The 23503-nt window shown below is 42.5% G+C and overlaps 1 protein-coding gene across 1 annotated transcript in view; it reads right to left on the bottom strand.

The window, feature by feature from the left end:
• SLC1A3 (solute carrier family 1 member 3) overlaps positions 1-23503 on the bottom strand; it is a 105514-nt gene that overhangs the window by 11763 nt on the left and 70248 nt on the right. The window contains exons 4-7 of the mRNA XM_069745948.1: positions 6812-7016; positions 5890-5932; positions 2064-2356; positions 940-1173 (exon numbers count right to left, since the gene is read on the bottom strand). Of these exons, the coding sequence (XP_069602049.1) occupies positions 940-1173; positions 2064-2356; positions 5890-5932; positions 6812-7016 (775 nt within the window). The remainder of the gene's footprint in view (positions 1-939; positions 1174-2063; positions 2357-5889; positions 5933-6811; positions 7017-23503) is intronic.

The following is a 23503-nucleotide window of genomic DNA, read 5'->3' on the forward strand; positions in this document are numbered from 1 at the left end:
CTCCTACCTTTGCATCATATATAACCACACAAATTATGACACCATTATTAGGCCCAGCAGGACAGGTGGCTCTCATCTTGTGTAGGAAACTGGCTTCAGGGGCCATCACCTAACTTACTAATTCCTAATTCTAGCAGCCAGAACCCTACTGATCCCAATAACGGGTTCCTTCGGAATGGAGAGTTGACCTCGCAAGCCCTTCAATGCTCCATTCACGCTCTATGATACTGCGGGAGATTGCCAAATGCCGTTTTTGGTGGTCTACAGCATGGAGCGGTGGTGTGCATGCGTGGAATGTTAGGGTCCGTTCTGAAAATGGGTGAGGATTAGCGATGAGCGAGTGTGCTCGTTACTCGGGTTTTCTGAGCATACTTGGGTGTTTTCCGAGTATTTTGGGCGTGCTCGTTGATTATGTTTGTGTCTCCGCAGCTGCATGATTTGCGACTGCTAGACAGCCTGAACACATGCAGGGATTGCCTGTTTGTTAGGGAATCCCCACATCTATTCAGGCTGTCTTGCAGCCGCAAATTATGCAGCTGCAGAGAACCAAACAAAATCTACGAGCATGCCCAAAATACTCGAAGACCACCCGAGCATGCTAGGAATACCCGAGTAACGAACACACTCACTTATCACTAGTGGGGATCCTTGCAGCTGGACTGCCACCAATCTGAAAGTTATCCTGTAAATTGGTGATAACTTTTAATGCTGGGAATGACCATTTATATGATCCCTCCTGCCTCTTTCTCTCAACTTTCTGGCCAACTAAGTGAAAGGGGGCCACTGTTGATCCTTGTTTTGTTTCACTATGCACATGGGAAGATATGAAGATATGGGGCTTTGATGGGGTTCTGCTTGCACCATATACTTTTATGGCCCTTTGATATGAGGAGAAGAGGAGTATAAGAAGATGACAATTATGTTTGGATGAGTGCTTACCTTGAGGAAGTTCCCAGGGCTGTGATCAAGGCTTGCAGCAATCCTCCGATGAACACCCAAGGGTTTTTACGAGTAACAAGGAAGTAAAGCAGAGGAAGGACGACGATGGCGTGGATAAGAAGCCCTATAATCACAGTGATGGTGTACATGCCAAGCTGCCCTCCGACCACCCCCATGTCTTCCATCTCTGCAATCTTCCCAGCAATCAAAAAGAGGATTCCTATGGGGGCATACCTGGAAACAAATTCATTATACGTCAACGACACGATCTAGCATGATGTCATGATATACATTCAACTTTTAGGCAAGCCCTTCCAGCAGGACACTCATGCCAAAAATCTATATCCCCTTTTTTAGACTATGTCTACTCTATACCTTTTTCTTTACCTAACCCCTCTATGGATGAAACCTATCATAATTCATAAGCGATGCTTTCTGTGATGTTTCAAGAGAGACACCCATTCTTCTGGGAGTGTAGGCCATCGCTTTGATGTCGGGGAAGATTTACCATGTATGGAGTATTCAATAAAAAAGGATTAGTTTTAAAAACTTCTTGGAAATCTGAACTTCAGAAAAGGTAAAAGGCATTATCTGCCTCACCAAAATTGAGTGTTCTGTGGCCGTTTTGGGGAATTTTGGGGGCATTCCTGAGTAGACTTTGGGGGTGAGGCTTAAATGTCCAAGATACTCGTAATCCTAAAGCTGAATTTACACATTGCATAGTTTTTCATGGGATCAGTGATTGGTTACAGCGCTGAAGTTGACTAACAAAGACCGGAGCAGCATTGAGAGGCAGCTCTCAACCCGAGGAGGGTAAGAAAAGCTCAGTTTATTATTTTATAGCCTGAAGGCTAAAATTAGTTGAAACGGGACATGCCCTTTAAATCTGCAGAGTTTTTGTTTGATTTTGAAAATCCCACTCATATGTATTGCAATGTGAATTGTTCAAGACTTTCGGAGGGGAATATGATCCCAAATTCTGCAGCAAATGCATATACAAATCTACCGTAAGAGAGAATGCCATAGGACTGCTCATAAAGAAACTGCACCTTGTGCGCCACCTTATACCCGCGCACGCGTCTCTCCTATGTCTAAGTAGCCTCACGTAATACTTGGATACTCACCACATAATCACCGCAACCAATCTCATAATGGCCTCATTGAGGCTGTCAAAGAAATCCTTTAAGGCTTTGCCTTGTTCTTTCATGTTTCCAATCACCAGACCAAAGCACATCGAGAACACCACAAGTCCCAGCGCATTAACTCCATTCACCGCCCCTGGAACGGGCACCATCTCCTCCCGAAATTTGGTTAATGACTCCATGGCCTCCGATACATTGTTCATGACTGATGCCAACAAGGTTTCATTTTGAGGCACATAAATCTTGAACTGTTTCTTCTCATAGTTCGTCTTGAACTAAGTAAAAAAAAAAAATGTAAAGTTTATTCATATAAAAAAAGTAATAAAAATAAGAGTGATTGCTAATCTTGTGAATTATAGTCATAAATCAGAACTGCTGTTCCAATATATGTAAAATGAAAAAAAAAAAATGAAGCAAAAAATAACTACTGTTTTGGGTCCATGGCACATATGCAGACCTATATGTCTCCATAGTTACAGACTACAAACCTTGTGTAGTCTGAACCTGATAATTTTTGTTAAGCTGAAAAAAAAAAAAAACAACATTTGCTGCTGATTTTGTTGTATGTTTCTCTAAGACTGTGGAGAGTACTCAAGTCTATTTATCTGCGCCATGTACATCCGTGTATACGGTATACAGGTGCTTCTCACAAAATTAGAATATTATTAAACAGTTAATTTGTTTCAGTTCTTCAATACGAAAAGTGAAACTCATTATATAGAGTCATTACAGAGAGAGTGATCTATTTCAAGTGTTTATGTCAGTTAATGTTGATGATTATGGCTTACAGCCAATGAACACCTCATTATCTCCGTAAATTAGAATAATTAACAAAAACTTGTGCAAAGGCTTCCTAAGCATTTATAAAGGTTCCTTAGTCTGTTTCAGTAGCTCCACAATCATGGGGAAGACTGCTGACTTAACAGATGTCCAAAAGGCAGTCATTGACACACTCCACAATGGGGGTTAGCCACAAAAGGTCATGGCTAAAGAAGCCGGCTGTTCACACAGTGCTGTATCCAAGCATATTAATGGAAAGTGGAGTGGAAGGAAAAAGTGTGGTAGAAAATATGCACAAGCAACCGGGATAACCGCAGCCTTGAAAGGATTGTTAAGAAAAGGACATTCAAAAATTAGCTGGAGTCATGGCTTCAAAAGCCACCACACACAGACGTATCCAGGACATGGGCTACAAGTGTCGCATTCCTTGTGTCCGGCCACTCATGACCAATAGACAATGCCAGAAGAGTCTTTCCTGGGCCAAGGAGGAAAAGAACCGGACTGTTGCTCAGTGGTACAAGGTGTTGTTTTCAGATGAAAGTAAATTTTGCATTTTATTTGGAAATCAAGGTCACAGAGTCTGGATGAAGTGTGGAGAGGCCACAATCCAAGCTGCTGGAGGTCTAGTGTGAAGTCTCCACAATCAGTGATGGTTTCAGGAGCCTGTTGTGAATTCTGTGGTCAAGCTCCCTCCTGTGGTCATGAGTGGTACTTCGGCTGGTTCTGTCTATGAGCTTCCTCTGGTGGATGTGAGTGGGGCTGCGGCTTCTGAGTTTCCTTCCTCAGGTGACGAGGTTAAGTCGTTAGGTGCTGCTCTATTTAACTCCACCTAGTTCTTTGTTCCTGGCCTCCAGTCAATGTTCCAGTATTGGTCTTGCTTTCTCCTGGATCGTTCTTGTGGCCTGTCTGCCCTGCATAAGCTAAGTTTTGCTTGTGTTACTTTTGTTTGCTATATTTTCTGTCCAGCTTGCTATATTGGTTTTTCTTGCTTGCTGGAAGCTCTGAGACGCAGAGGGAGCGGAGGGTCTTTTTGCCCCTCTGCGTGGTTGTTTGTAGGTTTTTGTGTTGACCGCAAAGCTATCTTTCCTATCCTCGGTCTATTCAGTAAGTCGGGCCTCAATTTGCTAAAATCTATTTCATCTCTGTGTTTGTATTTTCATCTTAACTCACAGTCATTATATGTGGGGGGCTGCCTTTTCCTTTGGGGAATTTCTTTGAGGCAAGGTAGGCTTATTTTTCTATCTTCAGGGCTAGCTAGTTTTTCAGGCTGTGCCGAGTTACATAGGGAGCGTTAGGCGCAATCCACGGCTGCCTCTAGTGTGTGTGATAGGATTAGGGATTGCGGTCAGCAGAGTTCCCACGTCTCAGAGCTCGTCCTATGTTAGTAACTATCAGGTCACTTTGTGTGCTCTTAACCACTAGGTCCATTGTGGTTCTGAATCACCTGTTCATAACAGGAGCCATGTCATCTGCTGGTGTAGGTCCACTGTGTTTTATCAAGATCAAGAGGAAGATGAGAGACACCAGACCCAACAATGCAGATGAGCTGAAGGCTGTGATCAAAGCAACCTGGGCTTCCATAACCCCTCAGCAGTGCCACAGGCTGATCACCTCCATGCCACGCCGCACTGATGCAGTAATTGATACAAAAGAAGCCCCCACCAAGTATTGAGGGCATTTACTGAACATACATTTCAATAGGATGACATTTTGGATTTAAAATAATTTTTCAAGCTGGTGTTATAAAGTATTCTAATTTACTGATATTGACTTTTGGGTTTTCATTGGCTGTAAGCCATAATCATCAACATTAACAGAAATAAACAAGTGAAATAGATCACTATGTGTGTAATGACTCTATAGAATATATGAGTTTGACTTTTTGTATTGACGAACTGAAATAAATTAACTTTTTTGATGATATTCTAATTTTGTGAGAAGCACCTGTATCTTCTCTTATGACGTATTTACGGGATTTTTTTTTGCAGGTTGTGAAGGAAGATGGTCCATTGTGCTTTATGGTTATGATGTGTGTGTTGCTATTGATGGAGGAAGGACCTCTGGGCGACCGTCACAAAGTAGATATGGCAGACTGACGGGGTCCAGGTAGCTCATGGTGCAACCTGGGAAATGGAGAGAAGAGACTCTGAGAGATCAAGACTTTGGTCACCTAGTAAAAAAGTGAGCCCTTCTGTGCTTAGGTTGTAGAAAACGTACCGCCAATGGTGGCAAGCCTTTAACCAAAATTGAGCCCATGGGAAGGAGGGGTGGTAGTGCCAAGAGGGGCCCTAGAGCAGGGTCTGGAAGAAGAGCTAGAGAAGAGATAGACCCCCATGGGCCATGTGTCAGGAGGCCTCCATGATGCAGGACGTGAGACTGTGTCCTGGGAGACAGTGGCCCTTGTGTATCAACACTATCTAAATGGAAATTTGACCATGTTGCCCATAGCAACCAATCACAGCACAGCTTTAATTTTTTAAATAGCTCTGATAGCATGGAATCTGTGCTGTGATTGGCTGCTATGGGCGACATATTGGTTTTATAATAGGCCGTTTCCAATCATCTGCCCCAGTGTTCGCGATGAGGGCTGAACATTGCTATGTTTGTCTTGTGTCTGCTCAGTTTGCTTTCTGAACATGGTTCTTGTATAATCTCTTGTTGCGGTACTGAAGCCATCGTGCATTTAAAGTGACCAAAACACAATGTGTGACACGATCGTGGTCAGTCAAAGATTATTTATTGTTCTCTGTGCTTTTCTCCATTGTTTAAGTGGAGCCATTAGGAAGACACATAGCTCTGCACAGGAGCTGTGTACGCAAACTATGTCAGAACCCTTTACATTGGTGTGTTAGGTCTGCGTCTAGGTGACAACCAATATGGCCGCCATTATGCAATATGCGGATAATCGCTCAATTTCCAACAATAAATATAGTAAATGTAGTATATAGAAATAGTATATATAAACAGTGATTATCGGCCATTAATGCGCCACATATATAATGTTTAGAGGTTATCATGGATCTCGTACCTGTTTGAAGCAGGCCTCCACCATATTGGGAGGGAACATATTTCTGTCAGGAAGGAGATAAAATAGAGAAAGGTTACGAAACCCATAGAAAAAAGCAAGATAATGTTATAATATGTATAATATAATTATTAATGTTATGTAATATACCGTAATATAATTTACAATATGATGCAATTTTATGTAATATCGTAAAGCATATAATTTATAAAGTAATATTCGAATATATTACATGTATATTATATATATATATATATATATATATATATATATAAAATATATACAATATATTAGAATATTATGTCATATATAATATATATATAGAATATACTAGATATATTATTATTTATTAATTGTATTTATATTATATTATTTTATATATAAAATATATCATATAAAATCTAATATTTAATATAGTATAATAGAAAATAATATGTAATGTATAATACATATAATCTAAAATGTATAATAGAACTTTCTAATATATTACATGTATGGTATAGAATATATATAATATATTAGATTTATATATAAATATATATATATATATTTATATACACAATATATTAGAATATTATATATATAATACATTAGAATGTTATGTTATATATAATATATAAATATATAATATATTAGAATAATTTATATTTATTATTTATAGATGAAATAGATAATATAAATTATAATATTTAATATAATATAGTATAATACAATTTAAAATGTAATATCATGTATAATATAATTTAACACAAAATAATATAGTATGATATAATATAATACAAAATAATTTAGTGTAATATAATATATTGTATATAGTCAAGCAATGAAAAGAAGTGTGATGTATACCTGATACCTGAGGAAGCCAAAAGGCCCCTCTGTCACATAAGAAGACACCAGAAATGGATACTGCTAAATAATAACGCACCTGATTAAATCAAGGAAAGCGTCTGCAGCGGTGACTTGCTCGATTTTGCCCTCCCGATGCATTTTCTCTTTGCTGCCCTTCCCGGGGTGGATGATGATGACGATGATAATTCCAATGATTACTGCAATGACCGTTGTTGTCATGTAGTAAACGACAGCTCGGATTCCCATTTTCCCAGATGCCTTACTGTCCAGTGCTGCCATGCCTAAAAAGACAAAAAAATCATTTTACTATACCCTGGAAATAAGGAAAAGGTAAGTGGCGTAGTGTGGGATACCAGCAGCAAGTATTCTACCCACTAACCCAGTAATAATGCTCCTTGAGTTCCCCCTTTAACACAAATTACGCCTCCTTAAGTGCCCCATTAAAGTATGGATGCCCCCTGAGTATTTCTTCCGAAACTAATAATACCACCTTTGTGTCACCCAATGCAAAAAAATAAGGTTTACACTCATTCCAGTGATGTCCTTGCACCACTTGCACAGGGAGCCTGCACAGGGAGCTTGCACTGGGAGTCTAGTCTGCACTGGGAGCCTGCACTGGGAGCCTGCACTGGGAGTCTGCACTGGGAGCCTGCACTGGGAGTCTAGTCTGCACTGGGAGCCTGCTCTGGGAGCTTGCACTGGGAGTCTAGTCTGCACTGGGAGCCTGCACTGGGAGTCTGCACTGGGAGCCTGCACTGGGAGTCTGCACTGGGAGCCTGCACTGGGAGTCTAGTCTGCACTGGAAGCCTGCTCTGGGAGCTTGCACTGGGAGTCTGCACTGGGAGCCTGCACTGAGAATCTGCTCTGGGAGTCTGCACTGGGAGCCCGCACTGGGAGTCTAGTCTGCACTGGGAGCCTACTCTGGGAGTCTGCACTGGGAGCCTACTCTGGGAGTCTGCACTGGGAGCCTGCACTGGGAGCTTGCACTGGGAGTCTAGTCTGCACTGGGAGCCTGCACTGGGAGTCTGCACTGGGAGTCTGCACTGGGAGCCTGCACTGGGAGTCTAGTCTGCACTGGAAGCCTGCTCTGGGAGCTTGCACTGGGAGTCTGCACTGGGAGCCTGCACTGAGAATCTGCTCTGGGAGTCTGCACTGGGAGCCCGCACTGGGAGTCTAGTCTGCACTGGGAGCCTACTCTGGGAGTCTGCACTGGGAGCCTACTCTGGGAGTCTGCACTGGGAGCCTGCACTGGGAGCTTGCACTGGGAGTCTAGTCTGCACTGGGAGCCTGCACTGGGAGTCTGCACTGGGAGTCTGCACTGGGAGCCTGCACTGGGAGTCTAGTCTGCACTGGAAGCCTGCTCTGGGAGCTTGCACTGGGAGTCTGCACTGGGAGCCTGCACTGAGAATCTGCTCTGGGAGTCTGCACTGGGAGCCCGCACTGGGAGTCTAGTCTGCACTGGGAGCCTACTCTGGGAGTCTGCACTGGGAGCCTACTCTGGGAGTCTGCACTGGGAGCCTGCACTGGGAGCTTGCACTGGGAGTCTAGTCTGCACTGGGAGCCTGCACTGGGAGTCTGCACTGGGAGTCTGCACTGGGAGCCTGCACTGGGAGTCTAGTCTGCACTGGAAGCCTGCTCTGGGAGCTTGCACTGGGAGTCTGCACTGGGAGCCTGCACTGAGAATCTGCTCTGGGAGTCTGCACTGGGAGCCCGCACTGGGAGTCTAGTCTGCACTGGGAGCCTACTCTGGGAGTCTGCACTGGGAGCCTACTCTGGGAGTCTGCACTGGGAGCCTGCACTGGGAGCTTGCACTGGGAGTCTAGTCTGCACTGGGAGCCTGCACTGGGAGTCTGCACTGGGAGTCTGCACTGGGAGCCTGCACTGGGAGTCTAGTCTGCACTGGAAGCCTGCTCTGGGAGCTTGCACTGGGAGTCTGCACTGGGAGCCTGCACTGAGAATCTGCTCTGGGAGTCTGCACTGGGAGCCCGCACTGGGAGTCTAGTCTGCACTGGGAGCCTACTCTGGGAGTCTGCACTGGGAGCCTACTCTGGGAGTCTGCACTGGGAGCCTGCACTGGGAGCCTGCACTGGGAGTCTGCACTGGGAGTCTGCACTGGGAGTCTAGTCTGCACTGGGAGTCTAGTCTGCACTGGAAGCCTGCTCTGGGAGCTTGCACTGGGAATCTGCACTGGGAGCCTGCACTGGGAATCTGCACTGGGAGCCTGCACTGGGAATCTGCTCTGGGAGTCTGCACTGGGAGCCCGCACTGGGAGTCTAGTCTGCACTGGGAGCCTGCACTGGGAGCTTGCACTGGGAGTCTAGTCTGCACTGGGAGCCTGCACTGGGAGTCTGCACTGGGAGCCTGCACTGGGAGTCTAGTCTGCACTGGAAGCCTGCTCTGGGAGCTTGCACTGGGAGTCTGCACTGGGAGCCTGCACTGGGAATCTGCTCTGGGAGTCTGCACTGGGAGCCCGCACTGGGAGTCTAGTCTGCACTGGGAGCCTACTCTGGGAGTCTGCACTGGGAGCCTACTCTGGGAGTCTGCACTGGGAGCCTGCACTGGGAGCTTGCACTGAGCCTGCACTGGGAGTCTGCACTGGGATCCTGCACTGGGAGTCTGCACTGGGAGCCTGCACTGAGAGCTTGCACTGAGCCTGCACTGGGATCCTGCACTGGGATCCTGCACTGGGAGTCTGCACTGGGAGCCTGCACTGGGAGTCTGCACTGGGAGCTTGCACTGAGCCTGCACTGGGAGTCTGCGCTGAGAGCCTGCACTGGGAGTCTGCGCTGAGAGCCTGCACTGGGAGTCTGCACTGGGAGCTTGCACTGAGCCTGCACTGGGAGTCTGCACTGGGAGCCCGCACTGGGAGTCTAGTCTGCACTGGGAGCCCAGTCTGGGAGTCTGCGCTGGGAGTCTGCGCTGGGAGCCTACTCTGGGAGTCTGCACTGGGAGTCTGCGCTGAGAGCCTGCACTGGGAGTCTGCACTGGGAGCTTGCACTGAGTCTGCACTGGGAGTCTGTACTGGGAGCCTGCACTGGGAGCCTGCACTGGGAGCTTGCACTGGGAGCTTGCGCTGGGAGCCTACTCTGGGAGTCTGCACTGGGAGTCTGCGCTGGGAGCCTGCACTGGGAGCTTGCACTGGGAGTCTGCACTGGGAGTCTGCACTGGGAGTCTGCACTGGGAGCCTGCACTGGGAGCCTGCACTGGGAGCTTGCACTGAGCCTGCACTGGGAGTCTGCACTGGGATCCTGCACTGGGAGTCTGCGCTGGGAGGCTGCACTAAGATGCTGACTAATAGACCATATGTCTACAGCTGCCAGTGGCCCACAGGTTGGACAGTGTTGGGGCACGGAGGCTATGGTTCCATGCTCTACCACAGGATTCAACGGTATCAGCATCATGTTGTTACCGGTACATTTCAAAGTGGCTCTTCATGGGGATCCGGGACACCCCAAAAAATGTATTCTGAAATGTTGCACCTTTAAGAATTTTGTTCCCAGGATCTCTCCACCACCCTTCCCCCCCATGTTATGCCACTTAGAAGTAGGTTCTTGGTTTGATTCCCTGACTGTTTCCCATGGCCATTTCTCCACCCTTTTGTTTGTTACAAAGATCCTCAGGGGAGGGGAGTCCTGTGCACATTTACCACCCTAAATAGCAATAGTTCTACTACTTTTCTTCAAGAGTCCCAGAGCAGATGCATGGCTTGCATTTACAGCAGGAGGAGACACACCAAATATGTAATCTTTTACATTGGGGCCCTTAGGCCTCCACAGGCCTCCACAGGTCCAACACTGGTTCTCAGTCACTGCTCCTGGTGTCTGTTATTGTCTGCAGCGAGAGCATTCCATACACAGCACTGCAGCCAATCAATTCTGCTTGTGTTGATGGCATGAACTCACTGATTGGTTGCAGTACTGCTGACATGACACCAGCACTGCAGATAATAATAGACACCGAAGCAGCGTCGGACACTTAGTGTTGGACCTGGGGATGGTGAATAAAGGTCAATTTGTTTTTTCAAAACAGAAAGGGTTTGCTGAAACCAGAAAACTACTTTACACTAAGACAGGGATAGGCTCTACTTTGTACCCTCTCTTATTGGTCATTTGCATCAAAGCTGTTCCATCCAGCATGTCCACATGGATATTCCCTCTCTGAACCCTGCTTATACAGGTACTATACAGATGATCAGGTTTTTAAATACATCAGATAGGGATTATATACGTTAGATAGGACTGCTCTGTAAGGGTATACCTTGACGATTGGTGGAGCAGCTTAGTATACATTTTTTTTTGCAAAAAAACGTATCAACTAAGTACCCTGTTTTTTCCATCTTTTGACTAGCACTTGCTTATTACTGTGATTTTTTTTTTTACAACAGAGTATTTTTGACCTCACTGTGCTCTTTTGTGTCTTCAAGTTTATTGGTGGTGTGTGAACAGGTTCCTACAGACTTGTTCAATGTGCAAGTAGCCCATGTGTTTCTGGTTCTATAATTGTTCTCTTGTTTCTACAAGACTGGAGAGTCCACCACTCCTTATGAGTCATTTGCATCAAAGCTGTTCCATCCAGCATGTCCACATGGATATTCCCTCTCTGAACCCTGCTTATACAGGTACTATACAGATGATCAGGTTTTAAATACATCAGATAGGGATTATATACATTAGATAGGACTGCTCTATTATAGGTATACCTTGACGATTGGTGGAGCAGCTTAGCATACTTTTTTTTGCAAAAAAACGTATCAACTAAATACCCTGTTTTTTCCATCTTTTGACTAGCACTTGCTTATTACTGTGATTTTTTTTACAACAGAGTATTTTTGACCTCACTGTGCTCTTTTGTGTCTTCAAGTTTCTTGGTGGTGTGTGAACAGGTTCCTACAGACTTGTTCAATGTGCAAGTAGCCCATGTGTTTCTGGTTCTATAATTCTTCTCTTGTTTCTACAAGACTGGGGAGTCCACCACTCCTTATGGGTCATTTGCATCAAAGCTGTTCCATCCAGCATGTCCACATGGATATTCCCTCTCTGAACCCTGCTTATACAGGTACTATACAGATGATCAGGTTTTTAAATACATCAGATAGGGATTATATACATTAGTTAGGACTGCTCTATATGGGTATACCTTGACGATTGGTGGAGCAGCTTAGTATACATTTTTTTTTGCAAAAAAACGTATCAACTAAGTACCCTGTTTTTTCCATCTTTTGACTAGCACTTGCTTATTACTGTGATTTTTTTTTTGCAACAGAGTATTTTTGACCTCACTGTGCTCTTTTGTGTCTTCAAGTTTATTGGTGGTGTGTGAACAGGTTCCTACAGACTTGTTCAATGTGCAAGTAGCCCATGTGTTTCTGGTTCTATAATTGTTCTCTTGTTTCTACAAGACTGGAGAGTCCACCACTCCTTATGAGTCATTTGCATCAAAGCTGTTCCATCCAGCATGTCCACATGGATATTCCCTCTCTGAACCCTGCTTATACAGGTACTATACAGATGATCAGGTTTTAAATACATCAGATAGGGATTATATACATTAGATAGGACTGCTCTATTATAGGTATACCTTGACGATTGGTGGAGCAGCTTAGTATACATTTTTTTTTGCAAAAAAGGTATCAACTAAATACCCTGTTTTTTCCATCTTTTGACTAGCACTTGGTTATTACTGTGATTTTTTTTTTACAACAGAGTATTTTTGACCTCACTGTGCTCTTTTGTGTCTTTGTACCATCTCTGTTGGACAAACTCCCCAAACTCCGCCCTAGAGGAACTGCAACTAAGAAGGAATGGTCCAATGAGAACGAAGGGCAACAAACTCTTTTATCTTGTGGATGTAACTTAGTGAGTTATCTGCATTTTTGGGATATTATGGTTGATCCGTTGGGTAATATGGCCGTTTACCCATATGGGGACGAACATTCCAGTGCTGAGAACTCTTAAGTGAGGACGTCCGAATAGAAAACCTTCTGTTCAGCGTCTATTCACCCGGACTTTGTTCTGGGCTGATGTATAGTGAAACTGGATTTTTTCCCTACCTCGTAGCCCCCCAGAAGTGCTTGTTATGTCTTTATCTCGACTCAGTGTGACCGTTTCACACTCGCTTAAGGAGAAAGGGGCCGGGAGTCTAATAGAAAGAGAGGGGATTGAGGGAGATTTTTCTTGTTTTCAAGTTCTGTTTATCCCTCACGTCATCCCTTTCACCATTGGAGTGCAGCGCGGGGAGAGAAATCGCTCGCACTACACTTGGCATTGCTGGGGCAACAAGAGAGGCATCCTTGTTTGTGGTGTCCATTGGCGCTGCAAGTTTCCCAGGGCCCGTCACAGACGAGAGCGGGGGGCAGGAGGGGGCCGCCGTGCATGGCGATGAATACAATATTAGGGATGTGGGAGAGAGATTTGCAGGGGATTAAAGGAGAACATACATCTCCTCGCAACAATGGAGGCTTTTGCTAGCGGCCAGTGAAAGAGAGAAGGACGGATAGAAAGCCCCATGACACATGACGGATACAGAACTAACTTTATTGCACCTCCATCAAGTATCCGTGTCAGATTTCCATTCAGCGCTGACAGTGATTAGTACCGCGTATAACACTGAGCGTTTGTGACAGTCGCAGGCGCCAAAATATACAACGACGCGTTTATACAGTGCGGCCGGCGGGATCTTTAATAGTGGGAAAGGGGGGTCCGGTTTTATATACATAAAACATAATTATTCTATCGTAAAAATAGAATACAATGTTTTAATTTTTGCTTATTGCCAGTAAATGAGAACACTCTTTCATAGACTCTGCTGATACGATGTATCCAGTGCAGACAATGCTCTGTGAGCGAAACATCCAGAACTCCAGACTGACACATTGTATAAACGAAATGTTCTATTACATTCTAATACACTAAATTGAGTATTCTCGTATCCATCTAGAGGCAATAACCCTGCACGTGGCTCTCAGCTGAGAAATGATACGATTATACCCAGTGCAGACAATGCTCTGTGAGCTAAACATCCAAATCTCTTGACTGATACATTGTATAAACGAAATGTTCTATTACATTCTAATACACTAAATTGAGTATTCTCGTATCCATCTAGAGGCAATAACCCTGCACATGGCTCTCAGCTGAGAAATGATACGATTATACCTAGTGTAGACAATGCTCTGTGAGCTAAACATCCAAATCTCTTGACTGATACATTGTATAAACGAAATGTTCTATTACATTCTAATACACTAAATTGAGTATTCTCGTATCCATCTAGAGTCAGTAATCCTGTACATTGCTCTCAGCTGAGAAATGATACGATTATACCCAGTGCAGACAATGCTCTGTGAGCTAAACATCCAGATCTCCTGACTGATACATTGTATAAACGAAATGTTCTATTACATTCTAATACACTAAATTGAGTATTCTCGTATCCATCTAGAGTCAGTAATCCTGTACATGGCTCTCAGCTGAGAAATGATACGATTATACCCAGTGCAGACAATGCTCTGTGAGCGAAACATCCAGATCTCCTGACTAATACATTGTACAAACAAAATGGTTTATTACATTCTAATACACTAAATTGAGTATTCTCGTATCCATCTAGAGGCAATAATCCTGCACATGGCTCTCAGCTGAGAAATGATACGATTATACCCAGTGCAGACAATGCTCTGTGAGCTAAACATCCAGAACTCCAGACTGATATATTGTAGAGGCAAAAAGTTCTGTTACATTCTAACATACTAAACTGAGTATTCTCATATCCATCTAGAGTCAGAAATCCTGTACATTGCTCGCCCTGCTCTCAGCTGAGAAATGATACGATTATACCTAGTGCACACAATGCTCTGTGAGCTAAACACTTCAGTATTCTCTCTACTTGGCTGCTACAATTTATCAGTGCAGTTAAAGAGCTTTACTCCCCCAAAACAAGTCATGCCCTATCCATATGATAGAGGATGACTTGCTGATTGGTGGTGTCCAACTGCTAAGACCCCCATGGATCCTGGGATCGTGGCTCTGGAACCCCAAGAAAGGGGCTTTGCAGTCCTGTCCTTATGCACATTTTTGACCTCTGCTCCATTCATTGTCTATGGGACTGTGGAAATAGAGGCGCACTGCTCCATAGAGAATGAATGAAGTAAAGTCAAGCATGCGCGACTCACTCCACTCAGATGGGGCTGCAGAGCCTGTGCTCATGGTTCCAAATCCCTGATTTTGGTATTACTGGAGGTCCCAGCGGTCCGACCCCCAGCAATCAGTAACTTATCCCTTATCCTATGGATAGGGAATAACTTGCTATTTTTGGAAATAATCCTTTAAAATTACATCTCTGCTTTTGTTGCACTGAGGTTTGTGCTGACCAGCGCTTCGTCACATGTAAAGTTACCCCTCGGTCTTATAGATAGGTATCTCCGAAGAATGGAGTGGCGTTGTGCATGCTTGACCGCGGCTCCATTCATTGTCTATGGTGCTGTAGAAGATAGGTGAGTGCTGTATTCTACTTTCTTCCACAGTTCCATAGTCAATGAATGGAGCCAGCAAGCTCACTTTTGCTCCCCTTGGATGGAGCTCTGTAGGGCCACATTCTCTTGATCCAAAGCCCACATTCTCAGGATCGATTGGGATCCCACAGGTCAAACCCTTAGCAATCAGTAAGTTACTTTTAATTGAGTAAATACTTGATGGCTGGATAAAGGACCCTCCGTATCAGCCATCAAACCCTTGGTAAAAGTCAGAGTGTAGGACCACAAAACAAAGAAAACAATAAGACACCCAATATCAACCATCAAACCTATAGAAACAGTCACAATATAGGACTCAAAAAAAATAATGACAACCATAGGATCTCCAAAATCGGTCATCAAACCGATAGTAACAGCCAAAGTATAGGTCCCCCAAAAACACAGACCACCATAGAACCTCCAATATCAGCCATCAAACCACTTAGTACCAATCATAGTATAGAACCCCCCAAAAACAATGACCACGATAGGATCCCTAATATCAGCTACCAAACAAGTTGTCAAAGTGTAGGCAGGGGCCGTTGCAATTGCACCCAGGCCGTAGGGTCAAGGGTCTCAAAAAGTTCATTTGGCCTATATAAAAAGACCAATACTTTTAAAGACTTGCAATATCGGGGCACTTCCTTGGAGCCTTTGCATTGGGGCCTATGAGCTTTGCTAAGTGTAGGACATCCAAGGCAAAGATTACCAAAGGACCCCCAATATCAGTTATCAAACCCATAGTAAGGGTCACAATATAGGACCCCCAATAACACTGGTCGCCATATGGCCCCTAATATCAGTCAAGCCGATAGTAACAATCGTACTGACAACCATAGGATTCTCAATATCAGCCACCAAACTCATCATAATGGTCACAGTATAGGACTCCAAAATACTGCCAACCATAGAGCCCCAATATCAGCCATCAAACCCATAGTAATAATCACAGTATAGGACTTCCAAAAACTGCAAACCATAGAACCCCAATATCAGCCAAAAAGCCCATAGTCACAATCACAGTATAGGACACCCAAAAATACTGCCAACCATAGAACCCCAATATCAGCCATCAAACTCATAGTAAAAGACACTGTGTAGAACCCCAAAATACTGCCAACCATAGAACCCCAATATCAGCCATCAAACTCATAGTAAAAGACACTGTGTAGAACCCCAAAATACTGCCAACCATAGAACCCCAATATCAGCCATCAAACTCATAGTAAAAGACACTGTATAGAACCCCTCAAAATACTGCCAACCATAGAACCCCAATATCAGCCATCAAGCCCATAGTCACAGTATAGGACTCCCCAAAACATTGTCTTCTGCTTACGTGCATGTATTTGAGGCTAAAAAAATAATTTCTACAATTGGATTTTAGTAAAAATTATGCATCGTTTGACTCTTAGAGACTTTTTTCTTTGGACGTTAATGTAATCTGTGCTCATAAATCAATTAAAATGAAATCAGAAAATTACAGATAAAAGATTTACAAACTTCCCATATCAGACTGTCATAGCAGGCTCACTGATTGATTCTCAGTTAACTCATTTTTGTCCAGGTCAGGCCAGATGGGTAGACCTGTCAACCGCCTACTACCTGCCGGCATCACTGGCTCCTCTTTTGATTGCCCAGTCTTGTGCTATCTTGTATGTCCATCTTGCCAGAAAGGTGACATCCCCCCAGGCTGGCTAATCAAAAAAGGATCTATTTATGTCGGCCGATAGGATCCAGTTTATATGGGCTCATGAAAAAGTACACAATTACAAATGTAAAAGTGGAGGGAGTTGAATTGGTCGGGAATAGTTTACCTAATACATTGACAGTGCATTGAGTTTGTAGGACAGTTTACATTCACACTTTGGTCAGCCTTTGAGTTGGTCAGGTATTGTTCAATTTCACACCTTGGTCAGCCCTTGAGTTGGTGAGGAATTGTTAAACTTCACACCTTGGTGGGCCCTTGAGTTGGTCAGGCATTGCTCAATTTCACACCTTGGTCAACCCTTGAATTGTTCAAAAGAAAGTGTCCAAATATATACTTTTTATGGTACTTCCTAAGCCTACAAACAACCAAAAGACGACGGTCTAGTTACCGCCCCCTTAATGAAGGCAACCATAGATAAAATTCCAATTAATTTTATTGAAGACAATAGAAACAATGGACATACAATTTTTTTTTAAAAAGCTACCTCTATATAGACTCAGAACCATACCCCATGGGGGAACCATAGAGAAAAACAGATTGCCGTACCAATAAAATGATAAACAGGAGTACTGGAAAACAACCTAACTACAACATGTGCCTGATAATTCAAGCCCACAGTCTCACGTAGATCCCATATTAGGTGCTAACCGCATCCCATTCTATATCTATGTTAAAGTAACTTGTGTATAAATGCAATTCATAAGGTGCAATAATATTATAAAATGCAGTAGCGTTGTAATCCAAACGTGAACATGACTCCAATGTCCCAGGACCAGTAATATGTACCCAAACATACAAGGTTACTTATATGTGGATATCCCGTGGCATCCATAATCCCGCAGTTTCCCCAGCGCCCCGACGCGCGTTTCGCCCTTTCTGCTTCTTCCGGAAATGTTTTCCAGTATTTTTGTTTATCATTTTATTGGTACGGCAATCTGTTTTTCTCTATGGTACCCCCTTGGGGTATGGTTCTGAATCTATACAGAGGTATCGTTTTTTTTTAAAAATTGTATGTCCATTGTTTCTATTGTCTTCAATAAAATTAATTGGAATTTTATCTATGGTTGGCTTCATTAAGGGGTCGGTAACTAGACCGTCGTCTTTTGGTTGTTTGAGGCCCTTGAATTTGTCAGCTATTGTTCAATCTCACACTTTGGTCAGCCCTTGAGTTGGTCAGGCATTGCTCAATTTCACACCTTGGTCGGCCAATGTTTACTTTAACATATGACTAATTTAATTAAATTGTACTAATCCTAACTGCTATTCTCAGGTGAGGAGACCAAGACATTATGGTTTAAAACGCAGCAAAGCCTGATACCTGCCTTTTTTTTGCTGCAGATTTGTTCTTATTTCTTTCTATGGGTGAAAAAAACCACTGCAAAAACGCTGAAAGAAGTGACATGCTGCAGTTTTAAAAAAGCAACAGTTTTCCAATTTAGTACGGGAAAAAAACCCAATGTGTGTGCATGAGATTTCTGAAATCTCATAGCTTTTGCTGGTACTGTTAAACACAGGTTAAAATTTGCATTAAAAAAAAAATGCAGAAAAAATGCAACGTGTGAATATAGCCTTGAGATCATCTCTGCCATGAGTGCATCTGTTTTTTAAGGTGAGAGGAGAGCAGGTCACTGCCAGAAACTTCTGGCGGCAACTTCTCTTCCACAGAAAAAAAAAGACTGGGCATGTTGAAACCCAACATGCCTAATCATTGTTCCTTTGAAATCTGATATTGTGTCATCCTTACACATATGAGGGAGTCATAAGATCTTGCTGTAATTGTTGGATTTTTATGGCTTTCCTTTAATATAAATGGACACCTTTACAGATTTTATATTTAAGTCTTAAAGGGGTTGTCCAGTTGAGTATATTTTCAGCCTAGCATAAAAAAAATAAAGCAAGTCCTACTAGCCTTTTCAATCCAAACACCTCCCAATTCCCCGACAGTCTCTGAATAATGTCGTGACACAGAAATATAATTGCTGCAGCCAATCATTGGTTGTATTGAGACAAATCTGTGGACAGAGATTGGCTGCAGCGGTGACAGACTGTATCAAAATCACATAGAGCCGGAAGTACAGAGACCGGTAGAGGAATGGAAACACCAGGCGATTAGGGAGGCGAGTATGAATTCTCTAGTATGATTTTATTTTAAATTTTACCTACAAAGACATCATTTTGCACATTGCAGAAGATTGCATCAGCCGTGGAAGGTTTCTTGCAAGATTTCTTGCAACTCTCATACCACATGACATAGCACAGCCAATCCGGAAGCACTATCAAAGTCTGTATAAAAGCTGAGGCAGGGAATGCAGCAGCAATTTTGGGGTGAATTCAGATGGTGAGAAGAGGATTAAACATGCAGCTTAGCAATAGAGATAAGGAAACAATTAAAGAGATAAGGAAACAATTAAAAAAAAATTGTAAGTAGAAAATTCAAAAACATTTCAGAGCAAGTTTTTCGTTTTCATAAGGACGCATAAATGATTATTTTTCCACGTGAAAAGAAGCGCTAGAAATGAATGAACAAGAGGACGCAGCACTGGAAATAGTCACGGCCAGAAATAACTAATTGTGCTTTGTCAAGTATTTATGCCCAGTCATCCAAAACTAACATGTGGCCGAGGCCCCCTAATTGCAATGCTTTTCTCTCGGATGGTTCACATAACGTCAGGGAGCAGGGAGGATGGTTCGCCCAATATTCAGCTTCATGTTCCTGCTGTCATTCTTTTCACATTATCATTTAATCTAGATCATCAGGGGTATGTAGATATCGGGAGAACATAGGTAGCAAATTGCAGCTGGTGCCTAAAGTTGCCCCTGTGCCTCATAAGAAGACACCAGTATTTTGGATGGCACCGGGTACTGGTGGCCCTGTGACAAAATCTTCCCATCGGGGCCCAGAATCTTCACTATAAGCCTCGCGATTCAACAGTCCTACTATGTAGCTGCATGGTTCCATAATTACCTGTCTGTCAAGTTCAACAGACTTATCCCTTTGATCCAGGGGAAGACAAAACAAAACCCCCTGTAGTCAATTCTGTTTCGCATTTGGAGGGTTGAAATTCCTTCCAGACCCCACATGGCAGAAATATAATTTCCCTTGATCAATTAGACAACTTTCATCGTTATAATGATCGCCCTCAATGCTATCATTGTATATGCAATTACTATCACTTGGGCTAGGTCTTTACAAAGTTTGATCTCTCTAACTGTAAAGAATCCTTTTCTTTATGAATGAATTAATGACATTAAGAGGGAGAAATTCCTTCCGGACTCTACATGGCAAAAAGAGCTTTTCCATTGGTCAATTAAGCAACCTTCATCGTTATGATGATCGCCCTCAATGCTGTCATTGTAAATGCAATTACTATCTCTTGGGTAGGACATTACAAAGTTTGATTACTCTAGCTGTAAAGAACCCTTTCCTATAGTTATGTATAGAGGGGGGAAATTCCGTCCAGATCCTACATGGCAGATAGGCATTTCCCTTGACTAGCTATGAACTGTTTTTCTTTATTAGATATATTATCATTACACATTTTGATTGCCCTAACTGTAAAGAACCTTTTCCTATAATTATGTATAGATTGGGGAAATTTCATACAGATCCCACATGGCAGATAGACATTTCCCTTGACAAGTTATGAACCGTTTTTCTTTATTATAATTAGCCATCAATGCTTTCATTGTATACATGATTATTATCATTACACATTTTGATTGCCCTAACTGCAAAGAACCCTTTCCTATAATTATGTATGGAGGGGGGAAATTCCTTCCAGATCCTACATGGCAGATAGACATTTCCCTTGGCTAGTTATGAACTGTTTTTCTTTATTTTAATTAGCTATCAATGCTTTCATTGTATACGTGATTATTATTATGACACATTTTGATTGCTCTAACTGTAAAGAACACTTTCCTATAATTATGTATGGAGGGAGAAAATTCCTTCCAAATCCCACATGGCAGATAGACATTTCCCTTGACTAGTTATGAACCGTTTTTCTTTATTTTAATTAGCTATCAATGCTTTCATTGTATACATTATTATTATGACATATTTTGATTGCCCTAAGTGTAAAGAACCCTTTCCTATAATTATGTATGGAGGGGGGAAATTCCTTCCAGATCCTACATGGCAGATAGACATTTCCCTTGACTAGTAATGAACCGTTTTTCTTTATTAGAAATATTATCATTACACATTTTGATTGCCCTAACTGTAAAGAACCCTTTCCTATAATTATGTATAGATTGAGGAAATTCCTTCCAGATCCCACATGGCAGATAGACATTTCCTTTGACAAGTTATGAACCATTTTTCTTTATTATAATTAGCCATCAATGCTTTCATTGTTTACATGATTATTATCACTACACATTTTGATTGCCTTAATTGTAAAGAACCCTTTCCTATAATTATGTATGAAGGGGTGAAATTCCTTCTTGATCCTGCATGGCAGATAGACATTTCCCTAGACTAGCTATGAACCATTTTTCTTTATTATAATTAGCCATCAATGCTTTAATTGTATACATGATTATTATCATTACACATTTTGATTGCCTTAACTGTTAAGAACCCTTTCTTATAATTATGTAAGAAGGGGGGAAATTCCTTCCAGATTCTACATTGCCGATAGACATTTCCCTTGAGTAGTTATGAACTGTTTTTCTTTATTATAATTAGCCATCAATGCTTTCATTGTATACATGATTATTATCATTACACATATTGATTGCCCTAACTGTAAAGAACCCTTTCCTATATTGATGTATGATTGCCTCACATTAGGAGAAATTAATTCCTTCCAGATCCTACATGGAAATACTGAGCTGTTTTAAAAGGCAAATTGGACATAATTTTACAATAAAAAAAGGGACAGACAGAATTGTTGGCACCCTGAACTTTATATTTGGTTGCATCCTTTGGAATAACTAACTGCAATCAATAGCTTCCTATAACCATCCACAAGCTTCTTACACCTCTCACCTGGAATTTTGCACCACTTTTCTCTTGTAAACGGCTCCAGGTCTCTCATATGTGAAGGCGTCTTCTCCCAACAGTAATTTTAAGATCTCTCCACAGGTGATGAATGGGATTTAGATCCAGACTCATTGCTGCCACTTCAGAACTCTCCAGCGCTTTGTTTACCTCCTGGGTGCTTCTTGAAGTATGTTTTCGACCATTGTCCTGCTGGAAGACCCATGACCTACGACACAAACCCAGTGTTCTGACGCTGAACATTACATTGTGACCCAAAATCCTTTGGTAATCTTCAGATTTCATGATGCCTTGCACACAGTCAAGTCATCCAGTGCCAGAGGAAGCAAAACAGCCCCAAAACATTTGTGAACCTCCACCATATTTGACTGTAGGTACTGTGTTGTTTTCTTTGTAGGCATCATTCTGTTTTCTGAAAACAGTAGAATGATGTGCTTTGCGAAAAAGGTCTATCTTGGTCTCATCTGTCCACAAGACACTTTTCCAGAAGAATTTTGGCTTACTCATGTACATTTTGGCAGGCTGCACTCTAGCTTTTTTATGTCTCTGTGTCAGCAGTGTGTTTCTCCTGGGTGTCCTGCCATCGTGTTTCATTTAATTCACATGTGGACAAATAGTTCGCGCTGACACCGATGCACCCTGAACCTGCAGGGCAGCTTGAATTTCTTTGGAACTTGATTGGTGCTGCTTATCCACCATCCTTACTATTCTGCGTTGCAACCTTTCATCAATTTTTGTTTCCCGACCACGTCTAGAGAGATTAGCTACAGTGCCATGGGTTGTAAGCTTCTTTATTATGTTGGACAAAGGAACATCAAGATTTCTCGAGATGGACTTGTAACCTTAAGATTGTTGATATTTGTTCAACAATTTTGGTTTTCAAGTTCTCAGACAGTTCTTCTCCTATTTCTGTTACACACACAGACACACAATACAAAGATTGAGTCACGTTCTCCCCCTTTTTATCTGGTTTCAGGTGTGATTTTCATATTGCCCACGCCTGTTACTTGCCACAGGTGAATTTGAAAGAGCATCACATGTTTGAAAGAAAGTTGCTTGCTCACAATTTTGGAAAGATGCCAACAATTTTGTCTAGCCCATTTTGGTTTTTTTGTGTGTGAAATTATGTCCAGTTTGCCTTTTTTCTCTGCATTTTTTTTGTCTTGTTCTAATACACACAAAGGAAATAAACGTGTATAACAAAACGTGTAATTGTGCATAATTTTCTTTGAGAAATGCTTAATTTTTTGGAACAATTTCAAGGATGCCAACACCTCTATGATAAAGAGGATCTTCTCTAAGGCGTGTTTTTATTAACTACAATTTTTATTAGTCTTATAACAATAGTTTTCACACCTTAAGATACACTAGTGACCAGGACATGGTACTAGTATGATCTCTATGCAGTTATACCTTGAGACGTCACTGATGCGTTTTAATATGGGAGTCTATGGGCAACATACGACTCTAAAAATAAATCTAAGCTATATTTATACAATATATAGTACGTCTGGTGGAAGGATCAGGTGTGACATGAACA

This window comes from Ranitomeya imitator, chromosome 1 (genome assembly GCF_032444005.1).
Source record: "Ranitomeya imitator isolate aRanImi1 chromosome 1, aRanImi1.pri, whole genome shotgun sequence".
In the NCBI taxonomy this organism is placed as follows: domain Eukaryota; kingdom Metazoa; phylum Chordata; class Amphibia; order Anura; family Dendrobatidae; genus Ranitomeya; species Ranitomeya imitator.